This window comes from Photinus pyralis, unplaced genomic scaffold, assembly GCF_008802855.1.
Source record: "Photinus pyralis isolate 1611_PpyrPB1 unplaced genomic scaffold, Ppyr1.3 Ppyr1.4_LG10, whole genome shotgun sequence".
NCBI classification, from domain to species: Eukaryota; Metazoa; Arthropoda; class Insecta; order Coleoptera; family Lampyridae; genus Photinus; species Photinus pyralis.
In genome coordinates this window covers 11,776,531-11,794,946 of record NW_022170250.1, presented here as the reverse complement: position 1 = coordinate 11,794,946, position 18,416 = coordinate 11,776,531, and the positions used below count along the sequence as shown (strand labels likewise).

The following is an 18,416-nucleotide window of genomic DNA, read 5'->3' as shown; positions in this document are numbered from 1 at the left end:
AGGTACATTTTTGTTATACAAAGCAAGATTGGCTTACCTTTGCCTCATTCCTACAGCCCTTTCAGAAGATCGCTCAAACTCGTCACGATTCAGCACCTGAAAAGAAACAGATTTCAATGTCAAGGCAGTTATTCCACCAATTCCACAAATATTACCTCTCACTTCTGCTCGAAAAGACCACGAACTCTTGGTGGAAGCCGATGAAAAACTTCAAGCTATTACTAACACAGTAGGCTTGGGGTATGCTCGATCATTTTGGGGAAGATATTTTATTATCAAACTTAACAATTACTTTTAGAAATAAAAACGTATATATATTAAAGGGAATAATTTGTAAAAAATATAAAAAAATTGCGCTAAAATCGGTAACGCTATCTTTGTGCAGATCTCTCCAATTCTTCTATTAGCTGTATTAACTTTTGCCTCGTCTTTTTATTATTTTGACAAGCGCAACTGACGAGCCCGTACAGATGCTTCGACGAGTACTCGCAGTGCTCGCGTATCCACCTCTCGAGCTCTGAGTCGGGGAGATAGTACGCCTTGACGTAGTTCTCGACGTACTCGCGATGCGGCACGGGCCGAAGCGACGAGATCTTTTCGAACTTCGATAGGAATTGAGTGAAGTCGAGCTGCATTAGGGCGCGTCCGCCGTTCGTGCACCGTTTCGCCTCCGAGAATCTGCAAAGAAGTGTTAGTGGCATACGCGTGCGCTATGTGGCGTTACCCCTGAACGAGAGTGTGAGTAATGATATGCGCAATGCTCTCCCACAGCAGGTTTTGAACGTCGCCGGAGACGGGAATTCCCGAACTGATCTCCTCGAGTCGTATTCGAAATATTTGCACCTCCTGCAATTGGAAATGAAACCTGTGGGCGTAGCAGAGGGAACTTACCCGTAGAAATACGTCGATGTAGGAATTGTGTTGGGACATTACGTCTTTTACCTCCCAGTTGATCTTTGACATTGCCATTAGATTCTGCCTCAAGTCGAAGGCGCGGGCGGCCACGCACATGTAGATCGGCCTGCGTAGGTCGGTGCTGGCGACGATCGTCTGTAAATTTAAACGGGCCCCATTAAAAATGCAAAAATTCAAATAAAAGTAGGGTTATGTTCGCGACCAGCGCTGACAACTTTAAACCGTTAGACTTGGCAACACCGCGACCATAACCCCAAACTTTGTTATTAAAACATAACCTCAAATTTACAGCGAGAATGGAGGAGAATTTAATAAAAGCTGGAAGTTTCGCCATAATTCAACGCCAGAACTACACAAAGCTACAAAAAATTAAAGAAAACTGCACGGTCACGCTCGGCAAAGACATCATCAACGTTGACTCGGTGCTCGGCCACAGGTACGAGGAGACGTTTCGCATGGTGCTCAAGCCGGGCACCAGACGCGTCTACATGCTCGAGGAAGTCTCCCAATTGACGCTTACGAACATTAAGCAAATCGAAGAATCGGGCACCGACAACCGCGATATAATAGACGACGGAACGTCGCAAGGGCTGAGCAAAACCGAAATTGAAGACCTGCGTGATCAAGCTCTGAGCTCGAACGACATCGTGCAAAAGTTGGTGGAGAATTCGAAGACGTTCAGCTCGAAGACCGAGTACAGCCAGGAGAAATACCTCAAAAAGAAGGAGAAAAAGTACTTCGAGTACATACAAGTGCGCAAACCGAGCATACGCCTTGTGGCGCAGATGTTTTACCGACAGGACCCCAATAAAACTTTAGGACTACGCATAGACGACCTCTCCCAATTGTTGACCTACGCGAACGTGCAAAGCGACGGCAACTACCTACTGTACGACAGCGGAACGTCCGGGTTAGTCGCCGCGTCCATACTGCACGCTGTTGGGCGCGATACGCCCGGCCACCTCGTCCATGCGCACCCAGGGAATGAGTGCCAGAAGAGCGCCCTGCTGGCGATGAACTTTCCCGCCGAACAGCTCGAGCGATGCGTCAACGTTAATCTGTACAGCGTGCTGAGGTGCTTCTATCAAAACGACGCCGAGCTCGACACCGAAACCGACGGTCCGAAACGCAAACAGACCAACGACGACACGTCCGCGCAGCCGAAGAAGAGGCCGACATGGCAGATCGAAAACGAAAGCGCCTGTCGCGTTTTACGCGAAAAAGTCGACGGGGTAATAATCGTCGCGAAGGAGCATCCCGTGAGCATCACGCGGGAGCTCGTCCCGTTCCTCAGGGGCGGGCGGTGCGTCGTCGTGTTCAGTTTGACGAGGGAGCCGCTGCAGGATTTGTATTTTTACTTAAAGGAGCGGACCGATTTCATAGCGGTAAATGTGTCGAACAGTTTCGTGCGGAATTATCAGGTGCTACCGGAACGGACGCATCCAGAAGTGATTATGAATTTCGGCGGGTATTTGCTTAGTGCCTATAAGCTAAATGTGTAATTAATAAAATGGCAGGGGGAAAGGGGGCAAAATACAACTTTTAATTAAACTCAAATAAACCAAACCCTTTGAGTTAGACAACCCATCACGCTTGCATGTAAAAATGTAGTCTAGCAATTTTTCAAAAATCCCGCTGAAAACAAAACCTCCCCCACAAGAGACAAATGCATTGAAAAAGCGGGGGAGACCAAATGCAGCTTTTAGTAGAACGCAATTGGATAGGCAACCCATCATACTTGCCTGCAAAAATGCCACCTACACTGTTCAGTGAGGCAATTTCTCAAAAACCCCGCTGAAAACCTCCCCTACATGGAACAATTGCGTTAAAAAAGTGGGGGAGACCAAATGCAGCTTTTAGTAGAACGCAATTGGATAGGCAACCCATCATACTTGCATGCAAAAATGCCACCTGCACTGTCCAGTAAGGCAATTTCTCAAAAATTCAGCTGAAAACCTACCCCACAGAGGACAATTGCATTGAAAAAGCGGGGGAAACCAAATGCAGCTTTTAGTAGAATGCAATTGGATAGGCAACCCATCATACTTGCATGCAAAAATGCCACCTGCACTGTCCAGTGAGGCAATTTCTCAAAAATCCCGCTGAAAACCTCCCCTACATGGAACATTTGCATTGAAAACGCGGGGGAGACCAAATGCAGCTTTTAGTAGAACGCAATTGGATAGGCAACCCATCATACTTGCATGCAAAAATGCCACCTACACTGTTCAGTGAGGCAATTTCTCAAAAATCCCGCTGAAAACCTCCCCTACATGGAACAATTGCATTGAAAAAGCGGGGGAGACCAAATGCAGCTTTTAGTAGAACGCAATTGGATAGGCAACCCATCATACTTGCATGCAAAAATGCCACCTGCACTGTCCAGTGAGGCAATTTCTCAAAAATCCCGCTGAAAACCTCCCCTACATGGAACAATTGCGTTAAAAAAGTGGGGGGGACCAAATGCAGCTTTTAGTAGTATGCAATTGGATAGGCAACCCATCATACTTGCATGCAAAAATGCCACCTGCACTGTCCAGTAAGGCAATTTCTCAAAAATTCAGCTGAAAACCACCCCACAGAGGACAATTGCATTGAAAAAGCGGGGGAAACCAAATGCAGCTTTTAGTAGAATGCAATTGGATAGGCAACCCATCATACTTGCATGCAAAAATGCCACCTGCACTGTCCAGTGAGGCAATTTCTCAAAAATCCCGCTGAAAACCTCCCCTACATGGAACAATTGCGTTAAAAAAGTGGGGGGACCAAATGCAGCTTTTAGTAGTATGCAATTGGATAGGCAACCCATCATACTTGCATGCAAAAATGCCACCTGCACTGTCCAGTGAGGCAATTTCTCAAAAATCCCGCTGAAAACCTCCCCTACATGGAACATTTGCATTGAAAACGCGGGGGAGACCAAATGCAGCTTTTAGTAGAACGCAATTGGATAGGCAACCCATCATACTTGCATGCAAAAATGCCACCTACACTGTTCAGTGAGGCAATTTCTCAAAAATCCCGCTGAAAACCTCCCCTACATGGAACAATTGCGTTAAAAAAGTGGGGGAGACCAAATGCAGCTTTTAGTAGTATGCAATTGGATAGGCAACCCATCATACTTGCATGCAAAAATGCCACCTGCACTGTCCAGTAAGGCAATTTCTCAAAAATTCAGCTGAAAACCTCCCCCACAGAGGACAATTGCATTGAAAAAGCGGGGGAAACCAAATGCAGCTTTTAGTAGAATGCAATTGGGTAGGCAACCCATCATACTTGCATGCAAAAATGCCACCTGCACTGTCCAGTGAGGCAATTTCTCAAAAATCCAGCTGAAAACCTCCCCACATGGAACAATTGCATTAAAAAAGTGGGGGAAACCAAATGCAGCTTTTAGTAGAATGAAATGCGATAGGCAACCAATCATACTTGCATGCAAAAATGCCACATGGACGGTCCAGAGAGGCAATTTCTCAAAAATTCAGCTGAAAACCTCCCCCACAGAGGACAATTGCAGTGAAAAAGCGGGGGAAACCAAATGCAGCTTTTAGTAGAATGCAATTACACCCGAAGACTTACTTATGGTTCTCGTTAACTGCAAGTATTACCGATTACTTTTCTGAAAATTATCGTTAACCGTTGAATTGCTTCGGTACCCGCGATTTTATCTACGCCACTTTTTGTTGTTCCGAAGACACAACTGCACCCCTCCCCCCCACCTCGATAAAGCTTACCTGCTGAAAGAACTGTTGCAGAAGAATCTTGTTGTTGGGCGGAAGTAGGTACTCCAAGTAACCCTGCAGGAACTCGTACTGCTTCGCTAGAAAAATCAGACTTTCGACGGCGGCGACGCGCTCCGACAGTCCGTGGAGAGTGTCGGATCGGTTCAGATCGACGATGGGCGAGAGGTGGGGTTTCGGTATTTTACTAAAATCGGAAGACTCGCCGTCGAGTATCAGACTGTCGGCGATGCGCTTGAGCGTGCCGTTCAGCTTCAGCGAGTAGAGGGCGGCGCTCGCGACCGTCTGCAATTGGTGCGTGAGCGTGAGACGGCACTGACACGGTGTGACTTACGAGATCCGAGGCGAAGAAGAGGTGCACGGTGTACAGGTAGAAGTCGAAGAGTTGAGTCATGCACATGATTACGTCGAAGGCTATCGGTCGAAGCAGCTGAGACATTTGTAGATATTTTCCTATCTGTCGCAGGAGCGATAAGGACGTGTTTGTGAGAATCGGGGATTTGGAAGGGCGCTTCTCCTTTTTCTCCGGAGACGATCTGAAAGCAAAACAAAAGTGAGTGACCTATGACTCTTGATTTATTTTAATTGATAGCGCAAGGTCAAGTGTTATCGTGATCAGACAGTGTTAAGTAGGCTCAGTTGACAATTGACTGCGTTAAAAAATGAAACTGATTCTTTTATGTTTGGTGGCGGTAGGGGCGCTTGATGTTTTTCAGGAGAGCAATCTCAAATTTTCATCGAATCTATATCAGGTAGTATCTTTTTCTTAACTAGTCTCGATGGATTTGGTATCAGGAGAACACGAGATCTCCCAGTACCAAATTTCCGAGCAAAGAACCTATAGCCAATCTTGCAGGAGTTGGGTAAAACCAACGATGGAGACTTTGTCGTATGCTCACTTTCGCTGCAGCTGATTTTGGGGCTGCTGCACGTAGCCGCCCAGGGCGAAACGGCAGGCCAACTCGCCGAAGGGCTACACCTGCCCAACAACGTCTCCGAAACGCTCCAAATTTTCGGGAACGCAACGCCACAAGTGGAGAGGAACGTCAGACACTTCGTCGCGAACATCGTGAACAAGGTGTACGTTCACGAGAAGTTCGCTATCGAGCCGAGGTTTCGCGACGTTGCGGCCGACGTTTTCCGGGCCGATATCGAAAACGTCAACTTCAACGAGAAAGAGGCGACGAGTGCCCAAATTAACAACTGGATGGAAGGCAAAACGCTGAATAACATAAAAAACTTCGTCACCGGTCGAGACATTTCCCCCGACTCCCAGGTGATGCTGATCAACTCCATTTATCTACAAGGCGTGTGGGAGAACGCGTTCACGTCGACCAAAAAGCAGAGGTTTTACACCAACCACTCCAATTTCTTCGAAATCGACATGATGGAACAGAAAAAGGTTTTCTCGTACTACGAAAGTGAGAAACTGCACGCGAAGATGCTCAAAATGAAGTACCAGCAGAGCAAATACGCGATGGTCATCGTGCTGCCGAACGATCAAGCCGGCTTGAGTCGACTCGAGGCGAACATGCCCGAAACCTTCCGAGAACCGCACTACATCAGCGCGCAAGTGCAAGTCAGGATACCAAAGTTTAAGGTGAACGCGGCTATACAGCTTATACCAATCCTACAGGAGGTATTGCCGATATTGACTAAGTCACAAATGACCTTGATCGACTTTCAGATGGGAATCAGGGATGTCTTCGCGACGAGCGCCAACCTCCGCGGCATGGGCGAACCTCAAGTCTACGTAAATCAGATCGTGCAAAGGAATTATGTCGACGTTAACGAAAACGGAACAATAGCGGTGTCGGCGACGCGAGGTATAGGCGAGATCGGGGTGTAGACTCGGGGCCTAATCGTGAAATTGTAGCGTCAGCCCGCTTGGGGAGACCTAGAAAGGTGCAGGAAAGGGAGTTCGTCGCCGACCATCCGTTCATCTACTACGTACGGTCGCCGGTGGGCATCGTCTTCGTGGGGCGATTCACTGGTATTCACCTTTGAGCTCGGCCGAATTGACACGATTAATATAAATATAATTTTTGTTTTCTACACTTCTGAGCTCCTGATCCAATTAATCTATTCGCAAGAAAAAGTAAAGAACAATAGTTTGCACAGCCAAAACTACCAACAAAGGATTTTAAGCAATTTAATATCAGGATAATGTGCTAATAGAGCAGGAGTTGCAGCTGTGCTCCTGATACTAACACTAACATTGATAAAATAGGCAATTGTAAAAAAAAACGCTAGAAACACAATCTTTCCACATCTGTGCTCCTAATCCATTAAGCCCATTAACAGCAGAAAAAAGGGGAACGCGAATTGGCACGACTAAATCAATGTTCTATATTCTAACCAAAAAATTAACTAAATGCAATGAATTGTGAGGAAGATTTGGTGTATTTGGGTACTGTGCTCCTGGCACTAACATTAAAATTATTGGTAGACTTTGAGAGTTGCCATAAAAGACCGGAGGAAGACATTCTATATAATTGCTGATCTTTACACCTCTGTGCTCCTGATGCAATTAATGTAATCGCAATACAAACATAAGAATGACGCGAATTCTCTCTTAAAAAAGTAAAATTCGATTCGAGTTTATTAGGAGGTCACAGCAAGGGAGCAGGAACACCAAAACTTTCATTTCCTAGAGGGTATTATACCTCCAGACCAGCGTGTTCTCCCCCCCCCCCCCATATTTAGTGCCATTACCTCCCAGCCCCAGCGAGTGCACAAAAATCTTGTGACAGTTGAAGAAAAAAGAACACTGAATCTTTCATTTCCTGGGGGGATTAAATACCCCCCAATCCCGTCTCACCGGTTTTACATTCTCTCCCCAACACATTTAGTGCCTTTAGCACTTACACAATAATTTTTTTAAACAAACAAAGTAGTCCAATCTTGGAACCGTTTGAAATTATGGATTCTACAGGCCAAATTCTATCAGAAAAACTTTTTTCCCGGTCGATCTGAGACCATTTTTTTTTCAGGCCTCAAAAAAAGGCTTTTTTACCAAAAACGACTGCACCAAAATTTCGCGGGAAAACACTTTTTCGTACTAATTTTGGTGCGTAGAATCCAAAACGAGTCGTACTTTTTCGATTAGACCTCTCAATCAAAGGTTACAGACCAGAAACCAATTTCGACCAAAAATTCAAAGGGCTATAACTTTTGATCTAGTAGTCCAATCTTGGAACTGTTTGAAATTATGGACTTACACAATAATTTTTTGAAAGAAACAATCAAATATGAGCCTTTTTGAGGGAGAATGGAGCACCGGGGGGTCTGGGGATGGAATACCCCCCAGCCATTCTCTCTAGTGCAGAAAAATATTATGACAGTTGTAGGAAAAGTACCACGCATCTTTTACTTCCTGGGTGTATTCTATACCCCACAGACCCCCCCGGTTTTACATTACTCCCCAACACATTTAGTGCCTTTCAATACCCCCCCCCCCCCAGCCATTCCCCCTAGTGCACAAAAATCTTACGACAGTTGTAGGAAAAGTACCACGCACGTTTTACTTACTGGGGGGTATTCCATACCCCCACACCCACAGACTCAAAGGTGCTGCTGGTAAACTTTCGTCCGAGGTATCAGGACCTTACCTTTGAATGTTATCGTAATCGTCGACGAAATCCTGCTTCAACTCCTCTGACTCGTCGTCCGTCTCGTCCGAAAAATACCCCCCACCCTCGTCGCCGGTCGCCAAAATATCCTCCTGAACGACGGACTCGTCCAGAGACCGATCGAAGGGAGTACCGTGCTCGGAGTACCGCAAGAAGTAGTTACCTGAAAATGAACCGCGATGCAAATGCCAAAGTAAATCGGTTCGCTCACCGACGATGCTGCTCCCGTCCTGCGAGTTGTTCGACGAGCTGCAGTCGGGAGTGTTCGCGTACGGCTTCATTTTGTAAGTCTTCAAAATCGAACGTAACGGCTTGAACTCCTGCAGCTGGAGAACGTCGAACGTCGCCTTCACCGGGCACAGCTCCCAGCTCTCGTTCTCGAGGAAGATGCGCAGCTCGTCCAGGCGCTGCACGTGGTAGTTCTTGAAGTAGTTGAAGCTCTGCTTGCGAATCGACTCCTGCAGGTCGTCCGACTTGCTGCCGCAAAACTCCTCGCCCACCTCCATCAGCCTGAAAGCCAAGGTGAGAGTGTCAGCCGAAAGCGGAAATTGCCATTTACCGATGCACGACGCCTAGAATTACGACGAACTGATCGAACTTGTATGACGCCAAGTTGCCGTTCAGCAGCAGAACGGAGACCTTGCTCTGGACGTCGTGCCACATCTTCATGAGACCGCTCTCGAGCTTCTGCTTGACGTACTGCACGTTGAAGTTATCCTCGAGATCGTCGGAGGAGTCGTCCAGGCTGAAGTGCCAGCGGCGCAGCTGGTGGTAGCTGAGGACGATCTTAAAGAGCGACTTGCACAGCTCGACGAGACACGGAATGAACATCCCCTCCTCGATGCGCAGGCACAGCTTGTCGTACGGCTTCCTCTCGCTGACGTCGGCGGCGGTCTCGTGAACGTCGGCGGAGGTCGCGTGTACTCGCACGATGTTCAGCGCGGTGTTGTAGATCGCACTGGAGTAGTGCATATGGAGGTGATCCATGGCGATCTGCGTCTTCCCCAGGAGTTTGTAGGCCGACTGCAGCTTGGCGTAGCGCACCGAGTCGAAGTAGAAGCACATCTGGGCCAGGACCTTGTCGAGCTTCTCCTCGGTATCCTGGAGCGTCTCCTGCAGCTTGTTCGTTAGCGAGGCAACGCACGTAAAATGCCGGTAGGTGTTCGCGGCCGCCTGGCATTCCTGCAGCAGCTCGATGGCGCCCGCGTAGTTTTCCTCGGAGAGGAGCTCCTGGAGACGCTGCCCGGTACAGTGCTAAGGAAATCGGAGTTAGTATCGGGACCGCTCACGACCACTTACCAGAGTCTTAATCGTGTTGAGATTGTTAAGCAGGTTCTGCACAAGCTTCCGCTTCCGATAGTTCGCGAGAATACTCAAACTGCTGCTGAACTGATGCTCGGCGACGTTCAACTCGCGCCTGCTGACCCTGCACGACGCCAGAGTCTCGGCGAGCCGGTCGCGCACCTCCAAAACGCGCAGAAACTCCTCCTCGCAATTCGCCGTCTGCTCCAAGATCAGCTGCAGCACCTTGTTCGCGACGACCTGGTGCTGCTGCTTCAGCCGTTTGAAATCGCGCTGAATATCGTCGCAGTCGAGATACTCGGGCAGCTTCTGTAAGCGAGCGATTTAGTGACTGGAGACGCGCGAACTTTCTTACGCTCAATTCGAAGCGGCAAATGTCGAAGTCCTCGGATACCGAGAAGTACGCCTTCTCTATGCTCTCGAGAATGTCCTGGTCGGCGGGCCGATTGACTTCCGTTACCGTTTTGCTGTTGATCGATAGGGTTCCCGGTTGTAAAAATTGGTAATTCGCGTCCGAGAAGCCCATCGAGGGAATTTTGGGAGTCTGAAATGGGAATTTTAGATGATGGTCGGTTCCTGTCGGGTTTTGTTAGACCACCTGCTTGTTGAGTAAGCCGAGAATTTTGTGCTTCAGCTCGTCCATGTCTTTTGGTTCCTTCGGGAAATGTAAAAATGCTCAATTCATTGTTCAATTTATTGTTATTTTGTGTCTTTTACCAAATAATTTTGATTTTGACACATAACATAACCCCACATGCGATTATTGGATGTGGCTGATGGACCGGATGATAGTATCTCATGTACGTACAGGATTTTTGCGAAAAACCCACTTTTTTTAAAACGTTTTCAGGCGCTGAGTGCATTCCTCTGGAGAAATGCAATAAGGCGCTTTGCAACGTTTTCGATTACTCTAAAAGGTATAGATTTGGATTCCATATTCTAGGATCACCCAATGGGATCACCTTATAAAGCACAAAGGAAGCTCTCCACTGCTCACTGCTTTCCTGTGCAATCAAAGTATCTCTAAGTATTCCCCATGACAACAAAAAGGAAGACATTTACAAACTTTTTAAAATTTATTAAACTATATACAGCAGTACAATTACAGTATACGTACAAGAGCAAAATGTTCGAAACTTCCGCCGTAAGATAAGTAGAAATATCGAACGCGGTAGACAGTAATGTGTACTTTCGTATAAAGGAAAAAGCCTTTTTACTCTATACTGCGAATGACCAATTAGACGAGAGAACCAAAAACAAAAAAATATCAAAAAAAAATTACATTTACAACAATATATAATTGCGAAAACAAGGAACAGAGTCGTTAATCCTCAAAGGTTTGGTTTAGCAGAAAGTTTGCGGTTAAATTTTCGTTCTTCTCGCACGCGAAGTAAGCCTGCACTACTAAATGTTCGGGGAATCCGAGCGCCTTCAGTCGCTCGATCGCGTCCCTGTCCTGTTGGGTCACCTGAAACACGCCCGGCTGCTGCAAACCGGCCGCTTGGCCACCGACTGGTGCCGCTAGAATGTTGGAAACAACATAATTATGACATTCAAACTGAGAGAGAGGAGTTAGTTCAAGCTACCCTGGTCCTCCACTCAACCCTATTTCAATATATTATAAAAGATATTAAACAGCAGGGGCCCAAATATAGAACCCTGTGGAATGACTGTCACTATTTCGCTGCGACTAACAGCACAAACCGCCAACTAACCTGCGGGCGTGGATCCCTGTGTGGCCGGTGGTCCTTGCGCCGGCTCGTTTAGCATCCGCACGAAAGCCTCCTGATTATCGGATATGAGCTGAAGTAGGGCGGGATTCGTCTGCCCGATTTGTTGCAGCACCGTGTTCAGCAGCTGCGGATTGTGCTGAATTACGCTTCGCATCTGCTGGAATTGGGGCTGAACGCGTAGAAACGCGAGGGGGTCGTCGGCGTCCGATTGTCGCTCGTCAATACCCGACATGTCCGCCGTCTCGCTTACCTAAAACGGTCCGATGTGATTATTTTAAATATGGCGGCGACCGCCTAGTCTACAGGGTGTCCGGATCTTAATGTAATTGCAGGTTGAACACAGTCGGTGCGGTGACTTACCGCCTCTTGTTCGTCGGCGATGGAGGGAATTCCGTTAATGAGATATTCTACAGCACGATCCGGATTGTTATAGCTCGCTCGAAGCGCCGCCTCCACCTGCTCCTTTTCGTAGCCCATGTCAATAATATTTCTAACCATCGTCTGGTACTCCTCCCCCATGAGTAGGGCGGATTCGGCGCTCGATATATTCGACTCGACCGGCGGCACGCTGGTTTCGGTCCGGGGCGCCGGTACCGACGCCGCTGTCGTTGTGGTGGTGGTGGTGGTGGTCGTGGCAGCGGGCGCGGACGTCACGTTGCCCCCGTCACCGCTATCCGCCTTCTCGGTCTGTTTTGGTTTGGTGACCATAACGACGATGAACTTCTTTTCGTCAATATTGTACTCGGAGATTGCATTGTCGTCCGTCAGTATTTTACCTGAAAGTGAAAGTTTTGTCACAAGCGTAACGGTACGAAGGTCCCACCTGCGTAGATTAACCTCTGATTTTCGGCAGAGTAGTCTTTGCCCTTCTCCGCTTCGATCTTCTGTTTCAATTCCTTAACCTGAAACCGGGACCGGTTCAGAACAATCAGAATAAACAATAACGCCGTGACTTACCGATTTTGAGGAGTCTATTTCAACCTGAAAGGTTTGTTGTTGCAAATTCTTTAGTGTGATCTTCATTGTTGGCGACGTACTGAAAAACCTCAAATAAATCCTAAAAAAATAATAAAATTGTCGCACTTTTTGTTTATTTTTAGCTTTAAGTTTTAATCTCGGTCGATGATAAAGCACAACTCAGAAATTTGGCGGCCATGATAATATGGCGTGCGTCTCATTGCGGGCTGCCAACCGTCGAAACGAAAAAAATGATCTTTGACACAAACCCAAATTGTTTATTTCTTTATTTTTGAGGCGACATATAAATACAAATTCAAAAAATTAGCTTAGATTTAGCGTGGGCAATTTCTTTTTATCCCCATCGGATAGGTCCGAATGATTTGAGTTGTTCGCGGCAGCAGCGGGAGCCTTGTGCTTTAATAAAAAGTTACCGAGCGCCGAAACCGGGTCGGCCGGTCGCTCCTTCGCAACATGCGATAACCCCTGGAGCAGTATCGGCACGACGGTCTGATCGAGATACTGCCTTGTAGGCAAGGAAGATAAGTCGACCCGGTGCTTCTTCGGCTGCTCCTCCAAGTTATCCATTGGGAATTCCCCACGTAAAGCTGCAACCTTATCGTATGAGGTTAGCTTCGTTTAACGTTATACGAACCTATAAACAATAAGATTTTTGGCAGTTCCACACAAAACCGGTCAAATTTCGGCGAAAAACTCGGTAAACAAAAAAGGCATGGGGGAATTTTCTTCCACCATTTTGTTTATACCAAACCATACCGAAACAGTTTGGACGTTGGTAACACTGATGTAAAATTTAAATCACTGGAGGACGGACGCAAAAGAAACCGCAAAAGCTCTATTTTCTTTCAGAAATGGTGCCTTTTAGTTAAGCTTTCGTTTTACTGGAATGGTTTTTGTTCTACGCATGCGTACACACTGCCTCCCATGCGTAGGGCAACCTACAGAAGCAGCTAGGAAAGGATCAGAGACTCGCTGTCTATATGTCTATATAGTAGTCACTGGAGCAATGAAAACCACGCCAACTTTGGCCATGAAGGAAGGCACTTCTGGGACTATAGAGCCTTTATACGTCGCTGTGGAGGCAGAGACTCGGAAAGCTGCCTACGGCTAAACGATTAGGAGGAGTGTAAGAATCGAGGCAGTCTTGAGCACGGCCGGATCAGAAGGAAACCCTCAGATCCGATCCCCTCCTCGCAAGAAGGGATGTGAGAAAGAGAGGGGGGAAGTGCTGCCTGGTTGTGCTCCCCTGTCACGAATATATTATATAAGTTCGTGTCCCCTGTGAATAGAATATGAGCCTTCCGTAACTTATAGGCATTTATCAAAGAGTTCTAAATACATATCTACTTATTCCACATCTTATCGACGCTTTCCAGATTCCATAATTGATACAATAATATGTAGAGCCATATAATAGGCACTGCTTTCCATGCCTTTTATGACCAAAACATACCAAGGTAGTGAGGAGAAATCGCCTGGTTATACCGTTTTGTTTTTGACTTCCCGTATTTTAGGTTCAGAGCGAACCAAAACTCAAAATACTTCCCAAGGAGCCCCCACAACATGTCAGACACGTCGGACGACGACTACTCGGATGATCCCCTCGACGCCGACATCCACCAGAGCAATTCGACGAACGGTAAGCGACCGACCGACTTCGCTTTCGCTAACCTTTCCCCTTCGCAGAGGAGGACGAGCAGCAGGAGGGCGAAACGTTCGACACGGATCTACCGACCGCCCACAAGGTACGCCCCCCCCCCAATCGCGTGACACCCTAATCTTACCGCGACTTGCCCGCAGTACCTCGGTAAGCTGAACACGGTCAGCGGATACACGATCTTCGACGACGGCGAAGTGATCGAGCTGCTCGCGATACACACGAAAACGCTAGTCTTTCCCGGATTCACGCTGCCGCTCGTCATGAACACTCAACTCGAGCAGTCGACAATGGACAGCTTTCTTAAGAAGTGCAACATTTTCGTGCTCGTATGTGCGGAGTAAGTCGACGAATTTAGTGCTTGTTTCTGTTGTAGTCTTCCTCCAGATGTCATAAAAAGCGCGGGAAAAGGCCACCTTAAGGGTTCGGAGGAGGCGGGAGAGTGTATAGTATTCGGGAGTATACTCCCACCCAGGCAAAGATTTACCATTTCCCAAAGGTTGTCATGAGAGAGCTAGGAGTATAAGAGACAGAATGATTGAGTCCTCTTTTACTAAGAGTACTGTCTGCGGGGGGGATTCACACCCCCCGTTTTAACTTATTCCTCAAAAACCGGAAACAAATATTTGTTTTTTTCCCAAATCTTTATAAGAGTGGGAAAGGCTGAACGCGTTTGTGAGAGTACTCATAACCGGGGGGTCTGGGGGGTGAGATGGAATGATTGAGTCCTTTTTTACTGGGAGTACTGTCTGCTGGGGGGTTCACACCCCCGGTGCTAACTTATTCCTCAAAAACCGGAAACAAAGATTTGCTTTTTCCCCAAATTTTTATAAGAGTGGGAAAGGCTGAACGCGTTTGTGGGAGTACTTAGAACCAGGGGGTCTGGGATACCCCCCATCATACAAAGATTTGTTACTTTTTCCCGAAGATTATCATGACAGTGCGCGGAGTAATAAGAGACAGAATGATCGAGTCCTTTTTTACTAAGAGTACTGCCTGCGGGGGGGTGTTCACACCCCCCGTGCTAACGTATTCCTCAAAAATCGGAAACAAACATTTCTTTTTTTTCCAAATTTTTATAAGAGTGGGAAAGGCTGAACGCGTTTGTGAGAGTACTTAGAACCGGGGGGTCTGGGGGGTATGGAATACCCCCCAGTCAATATACATACCCCCCATCATACAAAGATTTTTTACTTTTCCCCGAAGATTATCATCACAGTGCTAGGAGTAATAAGAGACAGAATGATTGAGTCCTTTTTTTTACTAAGAGTACTATCTGCGGGGGGGGGGGGATTCACACCCCCGGGGCTAACTTATTCCTCAAAAACCGGAAACAAAGATTTGTTTTTCCTCAAATTTTTATAAGAGTGGGAAAGGCTGAACGCGTTTGTGAGAGTACTTATAACCGGGGGGTCTGGGGGTTATTCCATAACCCCCCAGCCAATATAAATACCCCCCATCATACAAAGATTTTTTAGTTTTTCCCGAAGATTATCATAACAATGCTAGGAGTAATAAGAGATGGAATGATCGAGTCCTTTTTTACTGAGAGTACTTTCTGCGGGGGGTATTCACACCCCCCGTGCTAACTTATTCCTCAAAAACCGGAAACAAAGATTTGTTTTTTCCTCAAATTTTTGTAAGAGTGGAAACGGCTGAACGCATTTGTGGGAGTGCTTACAACCGGGGGGTATGGAATACCCCCCAGCCAATATAAATACCCCCCCCCCATCATACAAAGATTTTTTACTTTTCCCCGAAGATTATCATGACAGTGCTAGGAGTAATAAGAAATGGAATGATTGAGTCCTTTTTTACTAAGAGTACTGTCTGCGGGGGGGTTCACACCCCCTTATTCCTCAAAAACCCCTGTCTACTTCGTTCTTGCCTGCGAATCTAGCACTGGTTTCTATTCCAGCGAGATGGGCTCGCGTCTATACAAATACGGCGTAACTATGGAGGTGTTCGAGTCGGTGTCGCAAAACGACACCCTCTACCTAAAGGCGAAGGGCAGACAGAGATGTAAGATACTGCCGACCAAGGAAATACAGCACCTCGGCGGTCGCCTCCAGAAGGTGACGGTGAAAATTTTAGCCGAACCGGCGTTTACGTCGCCGATCGCCTGCACGCAGTTGCTCTCCCTGTGCTCGCGTCGGCCGCACTTATTCGCGAACTACAAGGACCTGCTGCGGAGCTACAAGTACAGGCGCTACCATTTGGCGCAATTCCCCTGCGCGTCGTGGGTGTACGATCGGAACGAGGTCTCCTTCTACGTCGAGCACATGCTGAAGCAGTTGGTACGTTTTTACTTGAAAGGTACGTCGACGAATTGATGTAGGAGCGTCGTGAATGCGTAAATTTCCGGTAAATCGCCGAGCAAAAGTCTCATTTTTCCGTTACAGAGAATATTCCTCTCGATCCCGTCACGCTGTCCTACTGGTTCATCCAGAACTTCCAGCTGTGCCACGAGGAACGGCTGCACCTGATGAAGTTGGATTCGGCGCTCGAAAGGCTCAAGGTGGAACTTCGGCTGTTGGAACGCGAACGCCTGCTCTGCTGCATTCTCTGCAAGACTGAGATAACGCGACAGAGTCAGGTGTTCGCGATGTCGAAGGACGGCGTGCAGAGCAACTACTGCAATCCGGGCGGGCACGTTTACGAAACGGTCACCGTCGTCAAGGCGAAGAATTTCAATTTGGTCGGCAATCCGTCGAAGGAATTCAGCTGGTTCCCCGGGTAAGCGAGGTAAAGTGCGCTCGTCCGGTTACCCGTTGCCTTTTTTGTTAGGTACTGGTGGACGATTATGCAGTGCAGACTGTGTCAGGGACACATCGGATGGCGGTTTTCGTCCAATCATCTACAGCCGCGCACCTTCTACGGGCTGGCGAAAAGCGGACTGGAAATTAGGATTTTAGCGAAGAATCAGAGCAATGAATTAGATTAAGGTTTAATATTTAGGAGTGATCGTGATACTAACAAAGTTATTTATATTCGCAAGTAATTGAAAATAAAATATTCCCCCCGAGAATTATCTGATTAGCATTTTCTACCACCTGATTATTCCGGGAGATTTTAACACGGATCCAGCTACCTTGTTCTCTCGCCATGGGGACATACTGGCTGATATATTCTTGTAAGCAATTGGGCACCTTTCTACACTAGGCAGATACCAACCGTTAAATCTTTGAGTGAACTGGGGGAGGAGTGTCTGCTCTGCAGCTCGAAAAACGGAAATATAGAGCTGATCATTACCAGGTACCCTCGGAAAAATCGGTTAGTTTCTGTTGAACCTGAATTGTCTGGTGGAGAGCTACTTCTGCGGGAGGGGGGGGGGGGGTGATACAATCGTCAGCTATCTGGCCAATGAGGATGAATTGTTGGAACTGCCATAAAAATGGACATTGTGCTAGAAATTGTAATAGACATTGCATAAGATGTGACGTGTAAAAGTCTGTCCCAAACGTACTAGAAAGCCGGAAAACATGGGGGGGGGGGGGTAATTCAGCATAGTACCTGCGAAGTATGGAAAACCCTCCAGCCATACGCAGTACACGAAAGTTTTATCATACGACTCCTGGAGAAGATTTTAGTGTAATGGGGTGGTATAGCTGGGGGGGTTTTCCATACCCCCCCAGACCCCCCGGTTCTATATTCTTCTCCGAAATATTTAGTTCTTCCAGTACTTGCACCATCATTTTTAGAAAGAGACCATTTAATGTGTGCTCTTGGGAGTGAATATAGCATCGGGGGGTCTATACCCCCAGCTATACCACCCCAGTACACTAAAATCTTATCTCCTCCAAGAGACGTGTCGTAAAACAAGGGGTGGTAAGGCTGGGGGTATTCCATACCCCCCAAACTCCCCGGTTCTACATTCTTCTCCGAAATATTTAGTTCTTCCAGCACTTGCACCATCATTCTTAGAAAGAGACCATTTAATGGGAGCTCTTGGGAGTCAATATAGCACCGGGGGAGTCTATAGCCCCCAGCCATACCACCCCACTACAGTAAAATCTTATCTCCCCCAGGAAACGTGTCATAAAATAAGGGGTGGTAAAGCTGGGGGGTATTCCATACCCCCCAGTTCTACATTCTTCTCCGAAATAATTAGTTCTTCCAGCACTTGCACCATCATTTTTAGAAAGAGACCATTTAAAGGGAGCTCTTGGGAGTGAACAAAGCACCAGGGGGTTCTATACCCCCAGCCATACCACCCCAGTACACTAAACTCTTATCTCCTCCAGGAGACGTGTCATAAAACAGGGGGTGGTAAAGCTGGGGGGTATTCCATACCCCCAGACCCCCCGCTTCTACATTCTTCTCCGAAATATTTAGTTCTTCCAGCACTTGCACCATCATTTTTAGAAAGAGACCATTTAATGTGACCTTTTGGGAGTGAACATAGCACCGAGGGAGTCTATACCCCCCAACTATACCACCCCAGTACACGAAAACCTTA

At 47.2% G+C, this 18,416-nt stretch overlaps 6 protein-coding genes across 8 annotated transcripts in view; 3 read left to right on the top strand and 3 right to left on the bottom strand.

Moving 5' to 3' along the window:
- Window positions 1–293, bottom strand: part of LOC116161654 — a 41,545-nt gene extending 41,252 nt beyond the window's left edge. Inside the window, exons 1-2 of the mRNA XM_031475083.1 lie at window positions 156–293; window positions 38–96 (exon numbers count right to left, since the gene is read on the bottom strand). The gene's annotated coding sequence lies outside the window, so the exon portion shown is untranslated. The remainder of the gene's footprint in view (window positions 1–37; window positions 97–155) is intronic.
- LOC116161656 (syndetin) lies at window positions 289–10,344 on the bottom strand. Of its 2 annotated transcripts, XM_031475086.1 has the most exons (11): window positions 10,188–10,344; window positions 9,945–10,133; window positions 9,587–9,898; window positions 8,847–9,541; window positions 8,499–8,797; window positions 8,267–8,450; window positions 4,990–5,191; window positions 4,650–4,940; window positions 892–1,050; window positions 725–846; window positions 289–678 (listed from the first exon to the last, which is right to left on the bottom strand). In XM_031475086.1, the coding sequence occupies exons 1-11, from the start codon at window positions 10,230–10,232 to the stop codon at window positions 372–374; spliced, it is 2,805 nt and encodes a 934-aa protein (XP_031330946.1). In that variant the 5' UTR covers window positions 10,233–10,344; the 3' UTR covers window positions 289–371. The 2 variants fall into 2 exon arrangements, with proteins under 2 accessions (XP_031330946.1, XP_031330945.1); XM_031475085.1 differs by having other exon boundaries at window positions 8,267–8,797.
- On the top strand, window positions 1,134–2,471 carry LOC116161660 (tRNA (adenine(58)-N(1))-methyltransferase non-catalytic subunit TRM6). The gene has a single exon (XM_031475090.1). It carries the CDS (start codon window positions 1,212–1,214, stop codon window positions 2,415–2,417), a length of 1,206 nt encoding a protein of 401 aa, XP_031330950.1. The 5' UTR covers window positions 1,134–1,211; the 3' UTR covers window positions 2,418–2,471.
- Window positions 5,259–6,916, top strand: LOC116161661 (antichymotrypsin-2-like). Its single transcript, XM_031475091.1, has 4 exons — window positions 5,259–5,407; window positions 5,512–6,294; window positions 6,343–6,481; window positions 6,532–6,916. Exons 1-4 carry the CDS (start codon window positions 5,318–5,320, stop codon window positions 6,660–6,662), a joined length of 1,143 nt encoding a protein of 380 aa, XP_031330951.1. The 5' UTR covers window positions 5,259–5,317; the 3' UTR covers window positions 6,663–6,916.
- Window positions 10,345–10,867: 523 nt separating the features above from the next.
- Window positions 10,868–12,547, bottom strand: LOC116161782 (UV excision repair protein RAD23 homolog B). 2 transcript variants are annotated; one of them, XM_031475248.1, is made up of 6 exons: window positions 12,406–12,547; window positions 12,280–12,358; window positions 12,146–12,224; window positions 11,683–12,098; window positions 11,305–11,572; window positions 10,868–11,110 (listed from the first exon to the last, which is right to left on the bottom strand). In XM_031475248.1, the coding sequence occupies exons 2-6, from the start codon at window positions 12,343–12,345 to the stop codon at window positions 10,914–10,916; spliced, it is 1,026 nt and encodes a 341-aa protein (XP_031331108.1). In that variant the 5' UTR covers window positions 12,346–12,358; window positions 12,406–12,547; the 3' UTR covers window positions 10,868–10,913. The 2 variants fall into 2 exon arrangements, with proteins under 2 accessions (XP_031331108.1, XP_031331107.1); XM_031475247.1 differs by having other exon boundaries at window positions 12,280–12,510.
- Window positions 12,548–13,773: 1,226 nt separating this feature from the next.
- On the top strand, window positions 13,774–16,980 carry LOC116161904 (protein cereblon). The gene is made up of 6 exons (XM_031475399.1): window positions 13,774–13,939; window positions 13,987–14,045; window positions 14,101–14,297; window positions 15,876–16,273; window positions 16,360–16,693; window positions 16,745–16,980. Exons 1-6 carry the CDS (start codon window positions 13,864–13,866, stop codon window positions 16,899–16,901), a joined length of 1,221 nt encoding a protein of 406 aa, XP_031331259.1. The 5' UTR covers window positions 13,774–13,863; the 3' UTR covers window positions 16,902–16,980.
- Window positions 16,981–18,416: the final 1,436 nt, after the last annotated feature.